Source organism: Alligator mississippiensis, chromosome 5 (genome assembly GCF_030867095.1).
Source record: "Alligator mississippiensis isolate rAllMis1 chromosome 5, rAllMis1, whole genome shotgun sequence".
Lineage (NCBI taxonomy): Eukaryota > Metazoa > Chordata > Crocodylia > Alligatoridae > Alligator > Alligator mississippiensis.
In genome coordinates this window covers 209,047,867-209,064,196 of record NC_081828.1, presented here as the reverse complement: position 1 = coordinate 209,064,196, position 16,330 = coordinate 209,047,867, and the positions used below count along the sequence as shown (strand labels likewise).

The 16,330-nt window shown below is 44.1% G+C and overlaps 1 protein-coding gene across 1 annotated transcript in view; it reads left to right on the top strand.

Annotated features, from left to right (window-relative positions):
• LOC102572501 (sodium channel protein type 5 subunit alpha) overlaps positions 1–16,330 on the top strand; it is a 123,764-nt gene that overhangs the window by 82,294 nt on the left and 25,140 nt on the right. Inside the window, 3 exon segments of the mRNA XM_059729367.1 lie at positions 4,140–4,277; positions 10,850–11,113; positions 12,029–12,082. Coding sequence (XP_059585350.1) covers positions 4,140–4,277; positions 10,850–11,113; positions 12,029–12,082 — 456 coding nt within the window.

The window sequence follows — 16,330 nt, the reverse complement described above, 5'->3', positions numbered from 1 at the left end:
ATATAACGATGCCATGTGATCATGAACTACTTTTCTGTTTCACCAATATCCAAGGAAGCTGGTAAATAGACTATATTAAAATTAAATATTTTTTAAAGTAGCAGATCCTGGTAACTTGCCTCTAAAAGTTTTTAAAAGGTGCCTGGAAAACTCTCTGGAACATTACTGTTCTATGTATATAAATACTGGAATACTGAGGAGGTTCCCGTGTACTGGAAAAACTGAATATTGTGTCAGTGCTTAAAAATGGTAAATAGAACAAACTGGATAATTTCAAACTGTTAGTCTGACAGCAGTCATGACCACAATAATACGGTTGTATAAAGCTCAGTCAATGAAGAACTAAAGGATGGGAGTATATGGTTTTATTGAGTCTAAGTTTTTTTGTTTTGTTTTTCATTTGGGCAAAAGAGCTTGATATTATTTTGTTATGAGATGTCAAATTCAGTTAATAAAGGTAACTGAATTGGTATGATATATTTGGACTTCTATATTTGTGCTAGCACCTCACAATATTTTGACTTAAAAATAAGCAAAATACAAACTCAAAATACCTATATTATATAGATTAAAGCAGGCTAAATAATAGATTTAAAAATATAACTGTAAATGAGGAGTGAGCATATTTGAAGTGAGATGGAAAGGGATCAATCCTCAGCTAAACACTTTAATACTTCTTTGTGGTCTGCAGGGTTGCCACCCTCCAGTTTTTTAATTTTTAAAAAATTTTTTTACAGGCAACCAGATTTTTGTTACTAATCTATTTTTTACACAATGTACAGGGAGCACAAAGTACAAGAATACTTCCTAGGCAAAAAAGCACTAATCCCTTCTACACTCCCAGCAGCTTGGACCTTTTAAAATTCCCAATGTCATGAAATATAGCAGATCACAGTATTTTCTATCACACCCCCATTCTTGCTATGTTTTTTAAAGTAAAAACCTTCTTCTAGCAGTGAGATCTAAAGCCTCCCTGGGCACAGGACCGTGGGAGCAGAAAAATCTAATCCTGAACCCACGCAGAGACAACTACCTTATGTGGTAATCACCTGCCTGCTTATGTATTTGCTCTAGAAACTATTCCAGGCACTAGATGCTCTCCCCTCCAAAAACTACCCTTCTCAGTGCAATTGCAGGAACGGTACGGGTGTAACTCTCCCATCCCTCTCCTATGCAGTCTGCTACTGCTCCTCCCCTTGCAGGAGATGGGAGGAAGAAGCCTGCTGTTGCTATAAATGGTCTCCCCTTTGCTGCAGCTCCCTGCCAGTTGCAGCAGCGAAGAGCCTAATCTACTTCCTCTCTGTTGCTGCTATAAACTTCTCTGTGCAGGGGGAGCGTATATGCCACAAGGTGGACATGAGGGAGGGCAAGCTCCTACCCTGCGCTCAGACATGCTCTTTGGGTACACTCTGCACGTTAAGGCTGAATCCCTCCTCCTGCACACACAATACCTGAAGCATTTGTGGAAACACCCAAAGGTTCCAGTGGGAAACAGCAGGAGGAGCAGCATTTCCTAGTGTCCATAACTGTTACAGATGTCTAGATATTTTTATGTATTTTATGGACAAGGGCCTTTAGCCATTTTTTTCATAGGCAGATGGTAACTCTTGTGGTCTGAAAGAAAGTATAACATCAAAGTCAATAAAATTAGCATATAACTTACCCATTGTTGAAATAGTAAATAATGAGAGCTGGTCGACGTTGCAGAGTTCTCTGGATTGCCGGGTAAAGGAGTGCATTCAATCAGCATGCATTTGGCACAACCACATGATAGGTTAAAAATCTACAATGAAGATATGTGTAAACCATGCTTGATGGAGAGGGCAAGTGTCCTGGAAAACAGTCGTTCCCAAAGAGACTGTTGATACCATTGTGAATGACTGAGCTGAACATAAGCTCTCAAACACAGTGAAGAAGCTAGAAGGGTTAATTGAATCCTTGAGCATATAAAATGAAATACTGAGGAGGGGAGAGGTCATTTGACCTTTGTTTACAATATTGAAACATTGTTTCCATACTTCAAAAGAGGTATTGAAAAATTGGAAAGGTTCAGGAAAGATCCACAAGAATAAATAAAAAATGGAAAGTGTGCCTTACAGTTGAGGAACGCAAGGAGTGCAATTTATGTAGTTTATCAAAGAGAAGGCTAAGAGGTGACTTGACCACAGTCTAGAACAGGGGTGGGCACCCTGGCCTGTCCGCTCTGTACCTGCAGTGCCCTCAGCTGGGCAGATGGGATGAAACTGTGGGCGGGCAAGGAGCACTGTCCAGGGCCAGGGCTGGGGCTGGAGCTAGGGCCTGGGTTCGGATCAGGATCACAGGGCAGAGACAGTGTGGTGCCAGGGTTAAGGCCTGGGGAAGAGCCGTGATCCACTGCCTGCAAATCCCTGTGATGGGCTCTGGTTCCAGGGGCACGAGTGTACCAAGAGGGATCACAGCTCTGCCCCAGGCCGCAGCTCCATGGTGTCACAGCCCTGCAATCCTGTTACCAGCCCCATCCCTGACCCTGGCCCTGCCCACCCATCTCACTCCTGGACACCACTCCCCACCTGCCAATGGTCCCATCCCATCCACCTGGCCATGCACTCTGCCGATGCGGGTCCTGGGCTGATCTCCATGGAGACCCCAGGATTGCTGGGTAATGACAGCATAGGACCAAGGCCCAGGGAAGAGCTGTGATCCACTCCCTGCTTGCAGAATCACCGTCCATTGCAGGGGCCTGTGGGGAGTGGATCATGGCTCTGCCTGGGCCTGGGTGCCCACCCTTCACTGTCATGGCCCGCATAATTGCCCACTCCTAGTCTACGAGTACCTGTGTAGGGAGATGATAATTAACATTTTTATTTTGCTGTTTAATTTAGTAAGGCTGTAAAAAGATACAGTGATTAGAAAATGATGATAGACAAATTCAATAGGAAATCAGGTGAAAATTGTGAACAGTGAAGGCAGTTAACCAATATAATAATTTACCAAGGATTGTGGTGCATCCTGTATCAAGCAAAGTTTTAAAATTAAGATCAGATGTCTTTCAAAAAAAAATCTGTGTTTCAAAAGAATTAGGAACTATCACTGTGCAGAAAGTCAGACTAATTTACTGCAATTCTCTCCTCTAGCCTTCAGAATAAAAGAACACAATTATTGCTGGTCATATGACTGTGCTGTGTTCTTAGTAATTGCAAAAGTTAACCTCAGAGAAAAAACACTCACAGGTGTATGGACTGGTGCCAGAATCATGTGAAATAATAATCATGTGTGTGAAATAATATAATGTTACAGTAATATCAGAAGTAAAGAGTCTGATTACAGTACAGTAAAGGTGGGCATGTACACCACTCCCAGCTTCTTCTTGCATGGGGTTGGGTAGACCACACTGCAGGAGCAGTAGTCAGGGGAGTCCCAAGGGAGGTAAGAATTCCCACTCTCCCCTCCCTTCTCTTCCCTTCCCTACTCAAAGGCATGCTCCCTCCCCGCTTCTCCCCCCACTCCTGTTCTGCTCTCCCCAACTTGCCGCCAGCATCCACCATGCTGAGGGCAGCTCTTGTCCTGCTGCCACTAGGCTGCACAGGGGCTGTGCTCACCCAGGACCTCTACAGTGGTAGGCCTCCACGAGAGAAGGCTGAGGGGGGATCTAGTGGCCTGTTACGAACTAGTCAGAGGGGACCCAGGGGAAGCTGCCAGGGAAGGGAATGTGCCCACCCACCTCTGCCCCCACCACCACAGTCCTGCGCTGAGGTCAAGCCCTGCGAAGCCCAGGGGGAGTGGGCAGGAGCTCCCCTCACCTGTGGGACAGTGGGGATAGCAGCAGTAAGGGTAGGCAGCAGCAGAAGGGGGAATGGCAGGGGTGGGGAAGGGACCTTTTAAGTACAGAGGGGAAGGGAGGGGGGACTCCTTATCTTCTTCAGGACTGAAGTCCCTGGTGCCGCGCCTGCAGCATGGTCAAAAAGTGGGGTGCGATGTGGCCTTGCCATTGCAACCCCCTGTACACTCTCTGCCCCTCTGTACACCTTCCATTTCTTTTACTGCTCAGAAAACCTATAGCCTTGCGACCATGCTTGCCTATTGTAACAGCTACAAAAATTCTATTATTTTTACAGTTGCTATTCTGAATAGAAGTCCTAATTTTAATTAATTCTGTACAGATTTCATTCATCTCCTTCGGGCCAAAAAGTACATCGATTCTGGAATATCTCTGTGCTCAGCAGAGTTCCTTGAAATCTATTAGAACACTACGGGCATTGAGACCCCTACGAGCCTTATCCAGATTTGAAGGCATAAAAGTAAGAATCTTTTTGTGTGTGCCCTTGGAGTGTGTGGATTTTCTAAACTGACCATATTCAATTTTTTTTAACAAAAACTGGAAGTTGATTCTTCTTTTCAGAAACCAAATAACATTAAAAAAATTCAAGAGTCCTATTTAAATTGTAGATGCTATTATTGTAAAATTGGTATTTAATAGATTCAATGCAAATTTACAAGTAACTAGTTTAAGAACATCTGATTTTTAAGGATAAAAATCACATTTTGGTGGTAGGAATTGTGATGCTCAAATATTTTATTGTATTAATGGAAGGTCTTATTTTACTGGATCTTTAAACAGGTTTATCTAATTTGCATTATGGAATTTGCAGTGTGCATATCAATCGTAATTGTATACAATAATTGGAATGGTGTCATGTTGCCATAATTTTATTCTTTCTATGCAATGTGTAAAACAAATGAAAGCACCATTTACCTAGATTCCATTTTCTAAGGCCTCTCCTTGTTTTGTATTTATGTCTGGATGAAAAATTTTCAGAGTATTTGTCAAATATTTATAAATTAGAAGAACATCTGGATCAGTTTGTGAATGATTTGCAAGTAGAATAATCTTTTTTTCATAATTTTTATTTGCCACAGTAATTCAAAGAGCTTCACTTAAAGCTTTGAGAGTATTACTTGCATTATTATGATTTGCATAGAAGGGGAGCTAGTATCTAGTAAATTGGACAGGAGATCAGTCTTTGTATGCAACTCACAATATAAGGGCTTTCCCACAAAACATCCCTCTATATATTGGATAAAATTCATTTTCACCTCTGTTGAAGAACACACTGCTGAGAGGAAGGCTATGTTATTCTTCTTTGACAATGAGTCATCATCATACACACACTGTACCTCATGTATGAAACCTTTTTAAGTAGCAGTGTCTAGGGCATTTGCCTATTCTTTTCTTTACTCTTGTGTGAGGACATAAGAGAAAGCTGTCTAGCAGCAAAGATTGTGTCTACTGTACCTCTGGGTGTCTATATTTCCTCAGTGAGGGAAGCAAGTCTATTGAGGAGACACCCTTCACCTTAACACATACTACATCTACCACAGAAAGTCTCAGAGATCTGCAAGGTTGCAGTGTAAAGGAAGCCAATGACTTCTATGAAACACTATTCCATTGACAGGATTACAAAGATAGGTGCCAAGTTCAGGATAGCAGGACTCCATCCCTGCTTCTGGAGTATTTAGTTACCACAAGATTTAATCTGTCAGGAAATTGAAGAAGGGGCATTGATAGTCCACCCTTTATAGCTTCCCACAAAAGCATGAAAAGGTCATAGCGCATGCGTGACCCTAATGGTCAGGAATATTTCAAAACTTATTGGTCTTATACACATTAGGCACATGTGTACTTACATGGGGATCTGCAGTGACTGTAACCTTTTGAAAAGCCATAGTTACTGTAGGGAAAGTAACTCCTTATTTTCAGTGTTGCTAGCAACACCATTCTCCCAAAAGGTGCAAAGCACTGATTTGACAAAGGAAGTACAGAATTTTCATTTGATTCTTTGGCAAGGGACAGACATTCAAAAAGCCTGAGCCTGAGTTGATTCAATCTTGGCAGGTTAGTCTAACCTGCCTAGGTTGAACTGGTTTGCAACTGCACAGACATTCCCCCTGGACTGAAGAAATGCAGGCACATGCCTGCAGTGGCTCAGGCTAGAAGGCGGGGGGCACTAGAACAACCCTCCCTTCCCTTCCTCAATGCTGAGCTGAGGGGGACATGGCCAGGCCCTGGCAGGATGTTCCAATTAGGGAGGGGTTTAAACCCCCATTCTGCCTGCACTGTCCCAGGCTTTTCCCCACTTGCTACTCAAGGGGTGGGAGTGTTTCCAACCCCCAAGCCTGCACTCTGAGGCAAAGGGGGTGTGTGCAGTGCATGCATCTGTTGATGATACTGAGCTTTTCAATCACCCTCCCCCTGATTCTTCATACTGTCTGAAAACCTGACATACAAGGGAGCCAGCAGAGGGCTGATAACACAGTATTTATGAGCCCATCAATAAAAAAAGCCTCTCTCATTAGTTCAAGCTCTTCTTAAACAGCTTTATCCAAAGAAGGAATGGAGGGACATTACCAGCTGACCTGTTGATTAGCTCCCAAAAGCCCTAGGTGGACACTGTTCTCTCTGCCTGTCCCAGTGATATTTGAGACACACACACACACACCCCTCTCAGCATTAGCTAGCATACCACATGCCTAGGGTCCATGGGGCTAGGGTCTGGGCTATGCGAGATAGGTGGGAGGAAGGGAGGGGAGAATTCCTGCTTGAGCAGCGGGGGGGGGGGGGGTGGTCAGGGGGAAGCCATGACTTACTGTGCCTGCAGTCTCTCCTAGGGAGCAGAGGGGTGGGGCCAGCCCTATTCTCTGGAGCAGACAGCACAGCCCAGGGATGCAAAGCATCTGGGATGCTGGGGGAGTCTGGTTTAACTTAAACCAGGAAGGGGTCTGGGACAGATATTGCATAAACCAGTTTGACCCAAATCAGTTAAGTCTGATCAATAAGTTAGGTCTGATTCAGCCAGGTTTATCTTAAACCAGTTTCAGCCATTTTGAAACTGTTTTTTATGTGCACTGAAATTATGTTCTATTACAGGGTTAAACCAGTTTCTGATCACTTAAACTGCTTTGTGTGTAATGTCTGTCTCTAGCCTTTGTCTGCATGAATCCTATGTTACACCAGGCCATGAACGTCCTGGTGTGGTGGTCACCACCAGGGCCAGAAGAAGCAACCTGGAGTGTGAAGAGTCTGGGTGTAAGGGAGCCAGGAGGCCAGAAGCCATAAAACCTGTCTAATGAACCAGGTCAGAGATCCAGAGGGTCAGGCAGAGCACAGGGCCAGGTCAGGTATCCAGGAGGTGAAACTGGAGTTCGGTTAGGGAGCCAATAAGTCAGGCCAGACTCAGAGTCTGTGGGCAATGTGGGTCAGGTAGCCAGAGAATCTTTCAGAGGGCCAGTAAAGGTACAAGCCAAGAGTGCACAGTCTGAGTACAAGGTTGAACCATGTTGCCGGGACAATTCTTTTTCTGAGTCAGGGGTTTGAATTACAAGGGATGAAGCATCAGCTGACCCTGTCTGGCCACTCCAGTGGCAGGCAGTGGGTGTGTGACTTGGCCCAGGTGGACGGTTCTGGCCACCTCTGTCTCTCCCAGGACTCTTCTGAGGAGGTGCCAGACTAGGATGAGTGGCTGTGCTGGGCAAGCTGAGACCCTAAGTTCAAAGCTGGGACCTAGCATTCTATATATACCCATTAGGTGTGAGAGTCTGGAAATTTCTGTCCATCAGAGTTGGGAGTGACCATATTCTCCATTAATTACTTTCCATTTGTTACTGAGCTGGCGCACGCTTTGTGTCCTTGGTATTTCCTTAGTGGGTCTATTCCCTTTTTTTACGTCAGTTTTTATTAATTCTAGATAGCTTGTTTAGAGAAATCTTCCTCTTATTGAAGCTATGTAATTGAGACATTTTTAAAGCATTTCAGCAACAGTGGTAAAGGTTATGGATTATTTAGAGAAGCTAGATGCTCTCAAGCTGGCAGGGCCAGATGGGATGCACCCAGGTACTGAAGGAATTGGCTGAAGTAATTTCAGAGCTGGACAAGTCCCAGATGACTGGGAAAGGGCCAATAGAGTACCTATCTTAAAGGGGATAAGGAGGATCAGGGGAATTTCATCCTAATTGCTATACTTTTAAAGAAAATAGAGCAAGTCCTCAAGGAATCTGTTGTGAAGCACCTAGAGGAGAACCAGGTGCTCATGACCAAGCCATACTTGATTATGTTGATTTCCTTCTCTGATAAGGTGACAGGCTTTGTAGATGAGGGGAGAGTAGTGGATGTGATATACCTTGAATTCATCAAAACTTTTGACACTGTCTCTCATGATGTTCTCATTAACAAGCTAAGGAAATACAGACTAGATGAAAATATTGTAAGGTAGATGTGTAACTGGTTGGATCATCATATTCAGCAAGCAGCCCTCAAAGTCTTGTTATATAGTTGGGAGGAGGTATCAAGTGGGGTTCTCCAGGAGTCTGTCCTGTATCTGGTATTGTTTATATCTTCATCAATGATTTGGATGATGGGACTGAGTGCACAGTTAGCAAATTTGTGGATGATTCTAAATTGGGAGGAATTGTTCCAGATTGATCCAGAATGACCTGAATAGACTAGAGAAATTGTCTACAATTAGTTAGATGACCTCCACCCCAGAGTGCTGAGGGAATTAGCAGAGGTCATTGCGGGACCCCTGGCATGGCTTTACGAGCACTCGTGGTGCTCTGGTGTGGTGCCAGAGGACTGGAAAAGGGCCAATGTAGTTCCCATTTTCAAGAAAGGGAGGAAGGAGGACCCAGGAAACTATAGGCCAGTTAGTCTTACCTTGATCCTGGGTAAGCTTTTTGAGAGAATTATCCTGGCACATGTCCATGAGAGGTCAGCAGGGGAGGTTATGCTTAGGGGCAACCAACATGGGTTCATTAGAGGCAGGTCCTGTCAGACCAACCTGGTGGCCTTCTATGTCCAGGTCACAAAATCTTTAGATGCAGAGGTAGTAATGGACGTAGTCTTTCTTGACTTCAAGAAGGCCTTCGACACTGTCTCTCACCCCATTCTCATTAAAAAACTAGGGGACTGTGTCATCGATACCTACACAGTCAAATGGGTCGCTAACTGGCTGGAGACCCGCACCCAGAGAGTGGTGGTGGATGGGTCATTTTCAACCTGGAGGGATGTGGGCAGTGGGGTCCCCTAGGGCTCAGTCCTCGGACCCGCGCTGTTCAACATCTTCATCAGTGACTTGGACGAGGGAGTAAAAAGCACCCTATTCACATTCACTGATGACACTAATATGTGGGGGGATGTGAGCACGCTAGAAGGGAGGAATAGGCTACAACCAGACCTAGACAGGTTACAGGGGTGGGCAGATGAGAACAGGATGGGTTTCAACGCTGACAAGTGCAAGGTGCTGCACCTGGGGAGGAAGAACCAGCAGCATACCTACAGGCTGGGGAACTCCCTTCTTGTCAGTGCAGAGGCAGAAAAGGATCTTGGAATCATTATTGATGCTAAAATGAACATGGGCCAACAGTGTGGGGACGTGGTCAGGAAGGCCAACCACACCTTGTTATGCATCCACAAATGCATCTCAGGCAGGTCCAAGGAGGTGATCCTCCCCCTCTATGCGACACTGGTTAGGCTGCAGTTGGAGTACTGTGTCCAGTTCTGGATGCCGCACTTCAGAAGGGATGTGGCTAGTACTGAGAGGGTTCAGAGGAGAGCCACCTGCACGATCAGGGGGCAGCAGGGCAGGCCCTACAAGGAGAGGCTACGGGACCTGAACCTGTTCAGCCTCCACAAGAGAAGACTGAGGGGGGAATCTAGTGGCCTGTTACAAACTAGTCAGAGGGGAAACTATGAAATGATGAAAGAGGGGAAACTATGAAACTATGAAGACCAGCAGGCATTGGGGGAGTCCCTGTTCCCCCGAGCACTACCAGGAGTAACTAGAAATAACGTTCACAAGCTGGCTGAGGGTAGATTCAGACTAGATATCAGGAGGCTCTACTTCACAGTTAGGGCGGCTAGGATCTGGAACCAACTTCCAAGCGAAGTGGTGCTGGCTTCTACACTGGGGGTCTTTAAGAGGAGGTTAGACAAACACCTTGCTGGGGTCGTTTGACCCCAGTACTTTTTCCTTCCATGGCAGGGGGTCAGACTTAATTATCTGCTCAGGTCCCTTCCAACCCTACCACCTATGAAATTATGAAACTATGAAGATTAAATTCAGTAGGGACAAGTGAAAAATACTACACTTGAGATGGAATAAGCACATGTACAAGTACAGACTGGGGAATGATTAGTTAGGTTGCAGTACTGCAGAGAAGGACCTGGGGGTTAAGGTTGACCATAAACTGAGTATAAGCCAACAGTGTGCGCTTGTTACAAAAAAGCCAACTGAGTTGTATGAATAGGAATGTTACTTAAAAGTCAAGGGAAGTAATTTTTTTTGGTTTTTTAAGCATTGGTGAGGCCTCACCTGGAGTTCTGTGTCCAGTTCTGGGCCCCACACTTCAAGAAGAACTTGGAAATTTTCAAACTAGTCCAGCACAGAGCAAGAAAAATGTTGAGGGGTCTGGAAGATGAGACTTATGAGGAAACACTGAAAGAACTAGGGTTATTTATTCTGGAAAAGAGAAGTCGGGGCGGGGGGGGGGGGGGGGGAGGGGAAGGATTTGTTAAGTCTTAAACTACCTGAAGGGCAAATTATACCTCGGTAGGAACAGACATTCAAAAAGCCTGAGCCTGAATTGATTCAATCTTGGCAGGTTAGTCTAACCTGCCTAGGCTGAGTCAGTTTGGAACTGTACAGACATCCCCTCTGGACTGAGAAAATGCAGGTTGGTTTCAAAGATGCTGGTCGCTAGTTTATGAGTGAATGAAACATTAATAGAAATGAAGAAAAAAGAAAAATTAAATTCTTGAAAACAATTCTTTGTAAACATGTTCTGGTGAATGCTTATAATTGCATTTCATTTATTTCAGGTTGCTGTACATGCCCTTCTAGGAGCTATCCCTTCCATCCTGAACGTTATGCTCGTCTGTGTTGTCTTCTGGCTCCTATTTAACCTCATAGGAGTGAATGAATTTGGGGGGAAATTTTGGAAATGCACTAATATATCCCCAAATATGAATATTACTAACAAAAATGACTGTGTTAATTTCAATGTGACTGGTTCCCTAAAGTGGGAAAATACTTATGTAAACTTTGATCACGTTGGGATGGGTTACCTGGCTCTTCTTCAGGTGGTAAGTTCTATTACAACCTCTTTTTCATGAAAATGCATTGGGCAGACTTCCTAATTATAGAATCAACTGCAATTGTATTTGCCCTCCTCAAAGCAGGTGAAGACTGCTTACTTGGTCTAAGTGATTTTTTTTTAGATGCTCTGTGTTTCCTACACAATACCAACTCTGCCATGGAGATCTAAACCCAGGTTTCCCAAATTTCAGGCTTCTGCCTAAGCCACAGGACTGTCCTTCCTCTGAACATGGCACTATTATCCATTTTTCATTACATTAATTTGATTGGTAACTGTGTCATGACAAATTTAATGTCAGAGGCTCTTACTTGTGTTGAACTTCAAAATATGGATAAATTCCAAAAACTCTAAAAAGGGAAACACTTAACATTTTATTTCTTTTTAGTGTCTCTCAGTGTCTATTCTCCCTGTATCTCATCCAGCTGTAACTCCTTCCCTTCCAGGCCCAAATACTTCCACAGTCCTGTCCAACTTTGTGCCTCATTAGCTCTGTCACAGCACATCTTCTCTCCATAGGAATTTATACAGTAACTTGACTTAAACTTTTGATAAATGAGCAAACAAATAACTTAGTTTTAAAATGGTTAATGCTGAAAGCATTTTTAACAGAAATCCATATTGATTCATTTCCAGGTATTTTAATTTGAGGGGCAGGGACTTGGGTTCAAATGTCCAGGTAATAATTTTGGGTATTATCTGAATGTCTGTGAAATATATTTTGAATCTAAACTTTTTAAATTAAAATTATTTTTGTGAAAAGCATGGTACCTTAACCAGGACTCTTTATATACATTTAGGTATCTTTCACTTATGTTTTAGTTTTAGAATGGTGTACTTTTACTTTAATGAGAATAAATTTATTATGATTTTCATAATGAGTATATTTGGGTAATTTTTTCAGGCAACTTTTAAAGGCTGGATGGACATTATGTATGCAGCAGTGGATTCACATGGGGTATGTCACCAACATGAAAAGATTCTGTTTAGTAGCTATTGTCTTATGTTTACCCATGTATTGCACTGTTTGGTCTTGTTAGCAATCTGGGATTGAAAAGACAAGAAAATGAGCAGTATAAGGTAGACAATGAGTTAATTTGCTCTTGGAAGATCAAATATTCAGAGGACAGATGATTAGGGAAAACATTGTTAAACAGAACTTCTCTATAGCTTTCCCCTCACTCCCTACCACCCACACTGTATTAAGAAAAAGTTTAGGGCCGGTTTATGTGAGTTACATATAGCACTGTGCTAGGACTAGAGTGTAGCCGGAGGATGTTCTGCTGTTAATGTGTGCAATAAAAATATTCCTGAGAGTATGTGTCATACTTTGGGAACAGCTTTTCATCATCTATATTCAAATATTTTTTCTTTCTTCCCTATTTTCATTTGCCATTTCTCACACTGTCACTTAAATAGAATCTGACCTTTCACACTTTCTTCTCTCTTGCTGTCAGTCTGGACAGGGAGAGTAATGCTGGGATCTTTAGTCTTTCATGCACACCTGTCCCCAGTTCAAGACAGGGTGAACTAAGATTTTTTATGTGCCATTTCAGCTAAATTGAAAAATAACATATTTTCTATACGAACTCTAGATTGCATTTAATATTGCAGGGATTATTTTGGCAGCAGGCAGAAAATCTGGAAGAAAGGAAATTCCCTTTTCACTTGAAGCCACCGTGATGGAAATCAGACAGGAAAGGAGAGCAAGTTAAGTGAACAGGCAAAATAATGGCAGATGAACTTAAATTTGACAAGCACAAGGTAATTCACATAGGGAAAAATACCCATAACTAGACTATCTGTTATGACTCAGGAAAAGAGACCTTTGAGTCGTTGTCTATAATTCTCTAAAAATGTCAGCTGAGTGTACAGTGGTGACCAAAAAAAGCCAATAAAATGTTGGTCATCATTGGGTACATCTACACACGCAAATACTTCTGAATGGGTTTCCTCCAGAGTAACTTACTCTGGAGTAAACCTACTTTGGGCATGCATCTACATGTGTGCCCATTTGAGAGCAGATATGCTGCTCTTGGCAGCAGTCTGCTCTCACCCGCTCTGGCTCTGCACCACCCCCCTGCAGCAGCCAGGGAGAGCTCTAGGCTCCTCCTGGGTGGTAGCCTAGGGGCTGGCAAAAAGCACAGGCTCAGGAGACATCTGTCTTCTGGCAGGGGCTGGGAGATTGCTCTCTGCCCCTGGGAGCTGCTTGCTGCCAGGGCAGGATCTAGTGGCATAGCCCAGGTGGGGACAAAGTCCTCCTGCCCTGGCAGCAGGGGGTTCCTGGCTCCAGCTCCCCAGTCAGGAGCAAGGGTTTTGGAAAGGATACAAGTGAGGGTCAGGGCCCAGTCTCCTACCCCAATCCACCAATGGGGCAGCTAGCAGAGAGCTCCTGGCCAGCAGTGAAGTCTGCACCAGGCTGCCTGTGCAGACTTTCCTGTGCATCCTGTGGGTAGCTAGACACTGTCCAAGTTTGGGGCACAACCCAGGCAGCTCCAGGCTGGGTGAGGCACTTTCCCCATGCAGAGAGCTCCCTGTCCCAGCTCTGCGATTGCAGCTCTGGAGTGGGGGCTGAGAGATTTCTCCCTGCCCCAGCTCCACAATCACAATTGTGATTGCAGAGTTGGGCCAGGGAGCAATCTCCCAGCCCCCACTCTGCAATTGCAGAGTGGAGGCAGGGAGCTCCCTGCTCCTGCGGGAGGGGGATATTGTCCCCACCTGAGTTTCCGTGGTGGAGCCCACCCTGGCAGCAAGCAGTTCCCAGGGGTAGAGAGCAATCTCCTGCACCCTGCTGCCCAGCTGACTGGGAGCAAATTTGCTCTCAGTCAGCTGTCTATACATGCCTTGCTATGCATAATTACTCAGCAGTTAACTTGCTACTTACATTTGCAGGTAGCAACTTAACTACCAAGTGGAGCAAACTATCACTCTGTAAGTGATGCTTACTGCACAGTAAAGCATCTCACATAGATGTCCTCCTTAAGAAAGGAATTGAAAACAAAATGGAGAACATCATCATGCCATTATACAACTCCATGGTGCACCCACATCTTGCATACTTGGTACAATTCTGGTCTCCACATCTCCAAAAGGTTGTGGGAAAATTAGAAGAAGTAGAGGAGGGTAACAAAAATTATCAGGGATATGGAGCAGGAGAGTCTAAAAAGAGTAGGACTCTTGATTCTGAAAAGGAGAAGGCTCGGGGGGGGGGGGGGAGGGGGGAAGAGTGTGGACAAAGCGAACTGGGTACTGTTATTCACCAAGTCCCAGAATATCAGAACAAGGGGGAACCCACTTAAATGAATAAAAATGGGTTTAGAATGAATAAGAAAAAAGTACTTTCTTGTGCAATACATAATTAACCTGGGGAATTCATTGCCACTGGAAATGATAGAGGCAGATAGCATAGCTAAATTAAAAAAGGGACTAGACAAATTCACGGATGAGAGTTCTGTTAATACCAGATTGCTTCAAGGCGCACACACGTGAATTAATTCCATTTATGAAGGTCAAACAAACTTGTTAAATCACAAGAAAAATGTCTCAGGTGGCACTTTGAAAGAACTGAGGAAAGCTAGGAGCACTGTCCAGCACATCTCAAGATGCTGCACCCATGTGTTTTGGCTACAAGGCCATTCAGTCTGCATTTGACACTGGAAACCTCAGAGGCATGTATGATGTAATTAAGAAAGTCCAATTGCAAAGATGTCAGTTCTATTAAAGAAAGCATCAAGAGAAGTCACGACAGATAGAAAGCAACAGATGGAAAGATGGATAGGACATTATCTTGAACTCTGTTCAAGGGAAAATGATGTCATTGACACAGCCCATAATTTCATTGAGATCCTGTCTGTCCTTGAAGAGCTCAATGACATTCCAACTGTTGAAGATCTAAGTAAGGCAATAGGCAATCTGGGTATTTGCAAGGCTCCTGAAAAAGATGACATTTCTGCAGAAGTGATCAAGTGCAGGAAACCTGTTCTTCTTTCCCACCTAGATGAGCTTCTTAGTCACAGCTGGATAAGTAGGGACAGTGCCACAAAATATATGAGATGACAGTATAGTCACTCTGTATAAGAATAAAGGCAACCACAGTGACTGTAATAACTATCATGGCATTTTACTACTAAACATTGTTGGAAGGTTCATTGCTCATTGCTTGGGTGGGGCTCAGAAGACTTCAGATCCTTGCTGACAGTTTCTACCCTGAGTCACAGTATGTCTTCAAAACCAGTAGGTCTACCATAGATATGATATTCTCATTCCAACAAATCCAAGAAAAAGGTAGGGAATAAATGAGACTGCTTTACATTTCCTTCATTGACCTGACCTAAGGCCTTGAACCTTGTCCTGATCTAAGACCTCTTCAAATTATTGGAAATGATTGGCTGTCCCCCAGAATTCCTCAGCATAATCTGTTCTTCCCATGATGGAATACAGGGAACAGTGTGGCTGTTGAGACCAATTCTTGAGTAATTGTTCCTTCTGCACTTATCACATTCAAGATTGTTTGATACAAGCTTCACATGTGGTAAGTGCAGAAGGAACAGTCAGTCACTTAAAAACTGGTCTCTACAGCCACACTCAGAGATGTTCAGTGAGCTGAAGCCTGGCTCAGTGTAATTCTGTTGTCTTTTGAGACAGACAGATGCCTACTACTACTAATACCTGTTGAACAGAACAGTTGGAGATGTTTTTTCTGGCATCACTAAACCAATAAGGGTAAATGCCAGGGAAGGTAACAAGTAGGGCATAGGTCAGTCTATATATATATCAATGCTCTCTCTCTAAAGTAGGGGCAACAAACTCACCCTGGGCCAGATCCATACTTCAGGAGCTCCTCAAGGCTGGACCCACAGAGCTGTGTTTAGGGTGCAGCATGGATCTGGAGGCATGCAGTTGCATGGAACTGTGTTTATGTAGTGTGGAGCTGGGGATATGTGTCCTTAAGGAACCAGAGGTATGTAGTGGCATGGAGCTCTGCACATCACTGGACTCACCCTGCTACACACCCCTGCACTGGCAACTGGCAAGAGTTTCATGCTAACGAGTAGTGGCATGGAGCTGGGGGTATGCAGCTGCAAACAATTGCCTCCATACAGCCACATGCCCCCAGTTCTTTGCTGCTGCTCAGCAGTGTGGTGCTCTGAGCAGTTGGCAGTGTTGAGGGTATGTGGCAGTGTGGAGCTGAGAGTGTGCACATCCA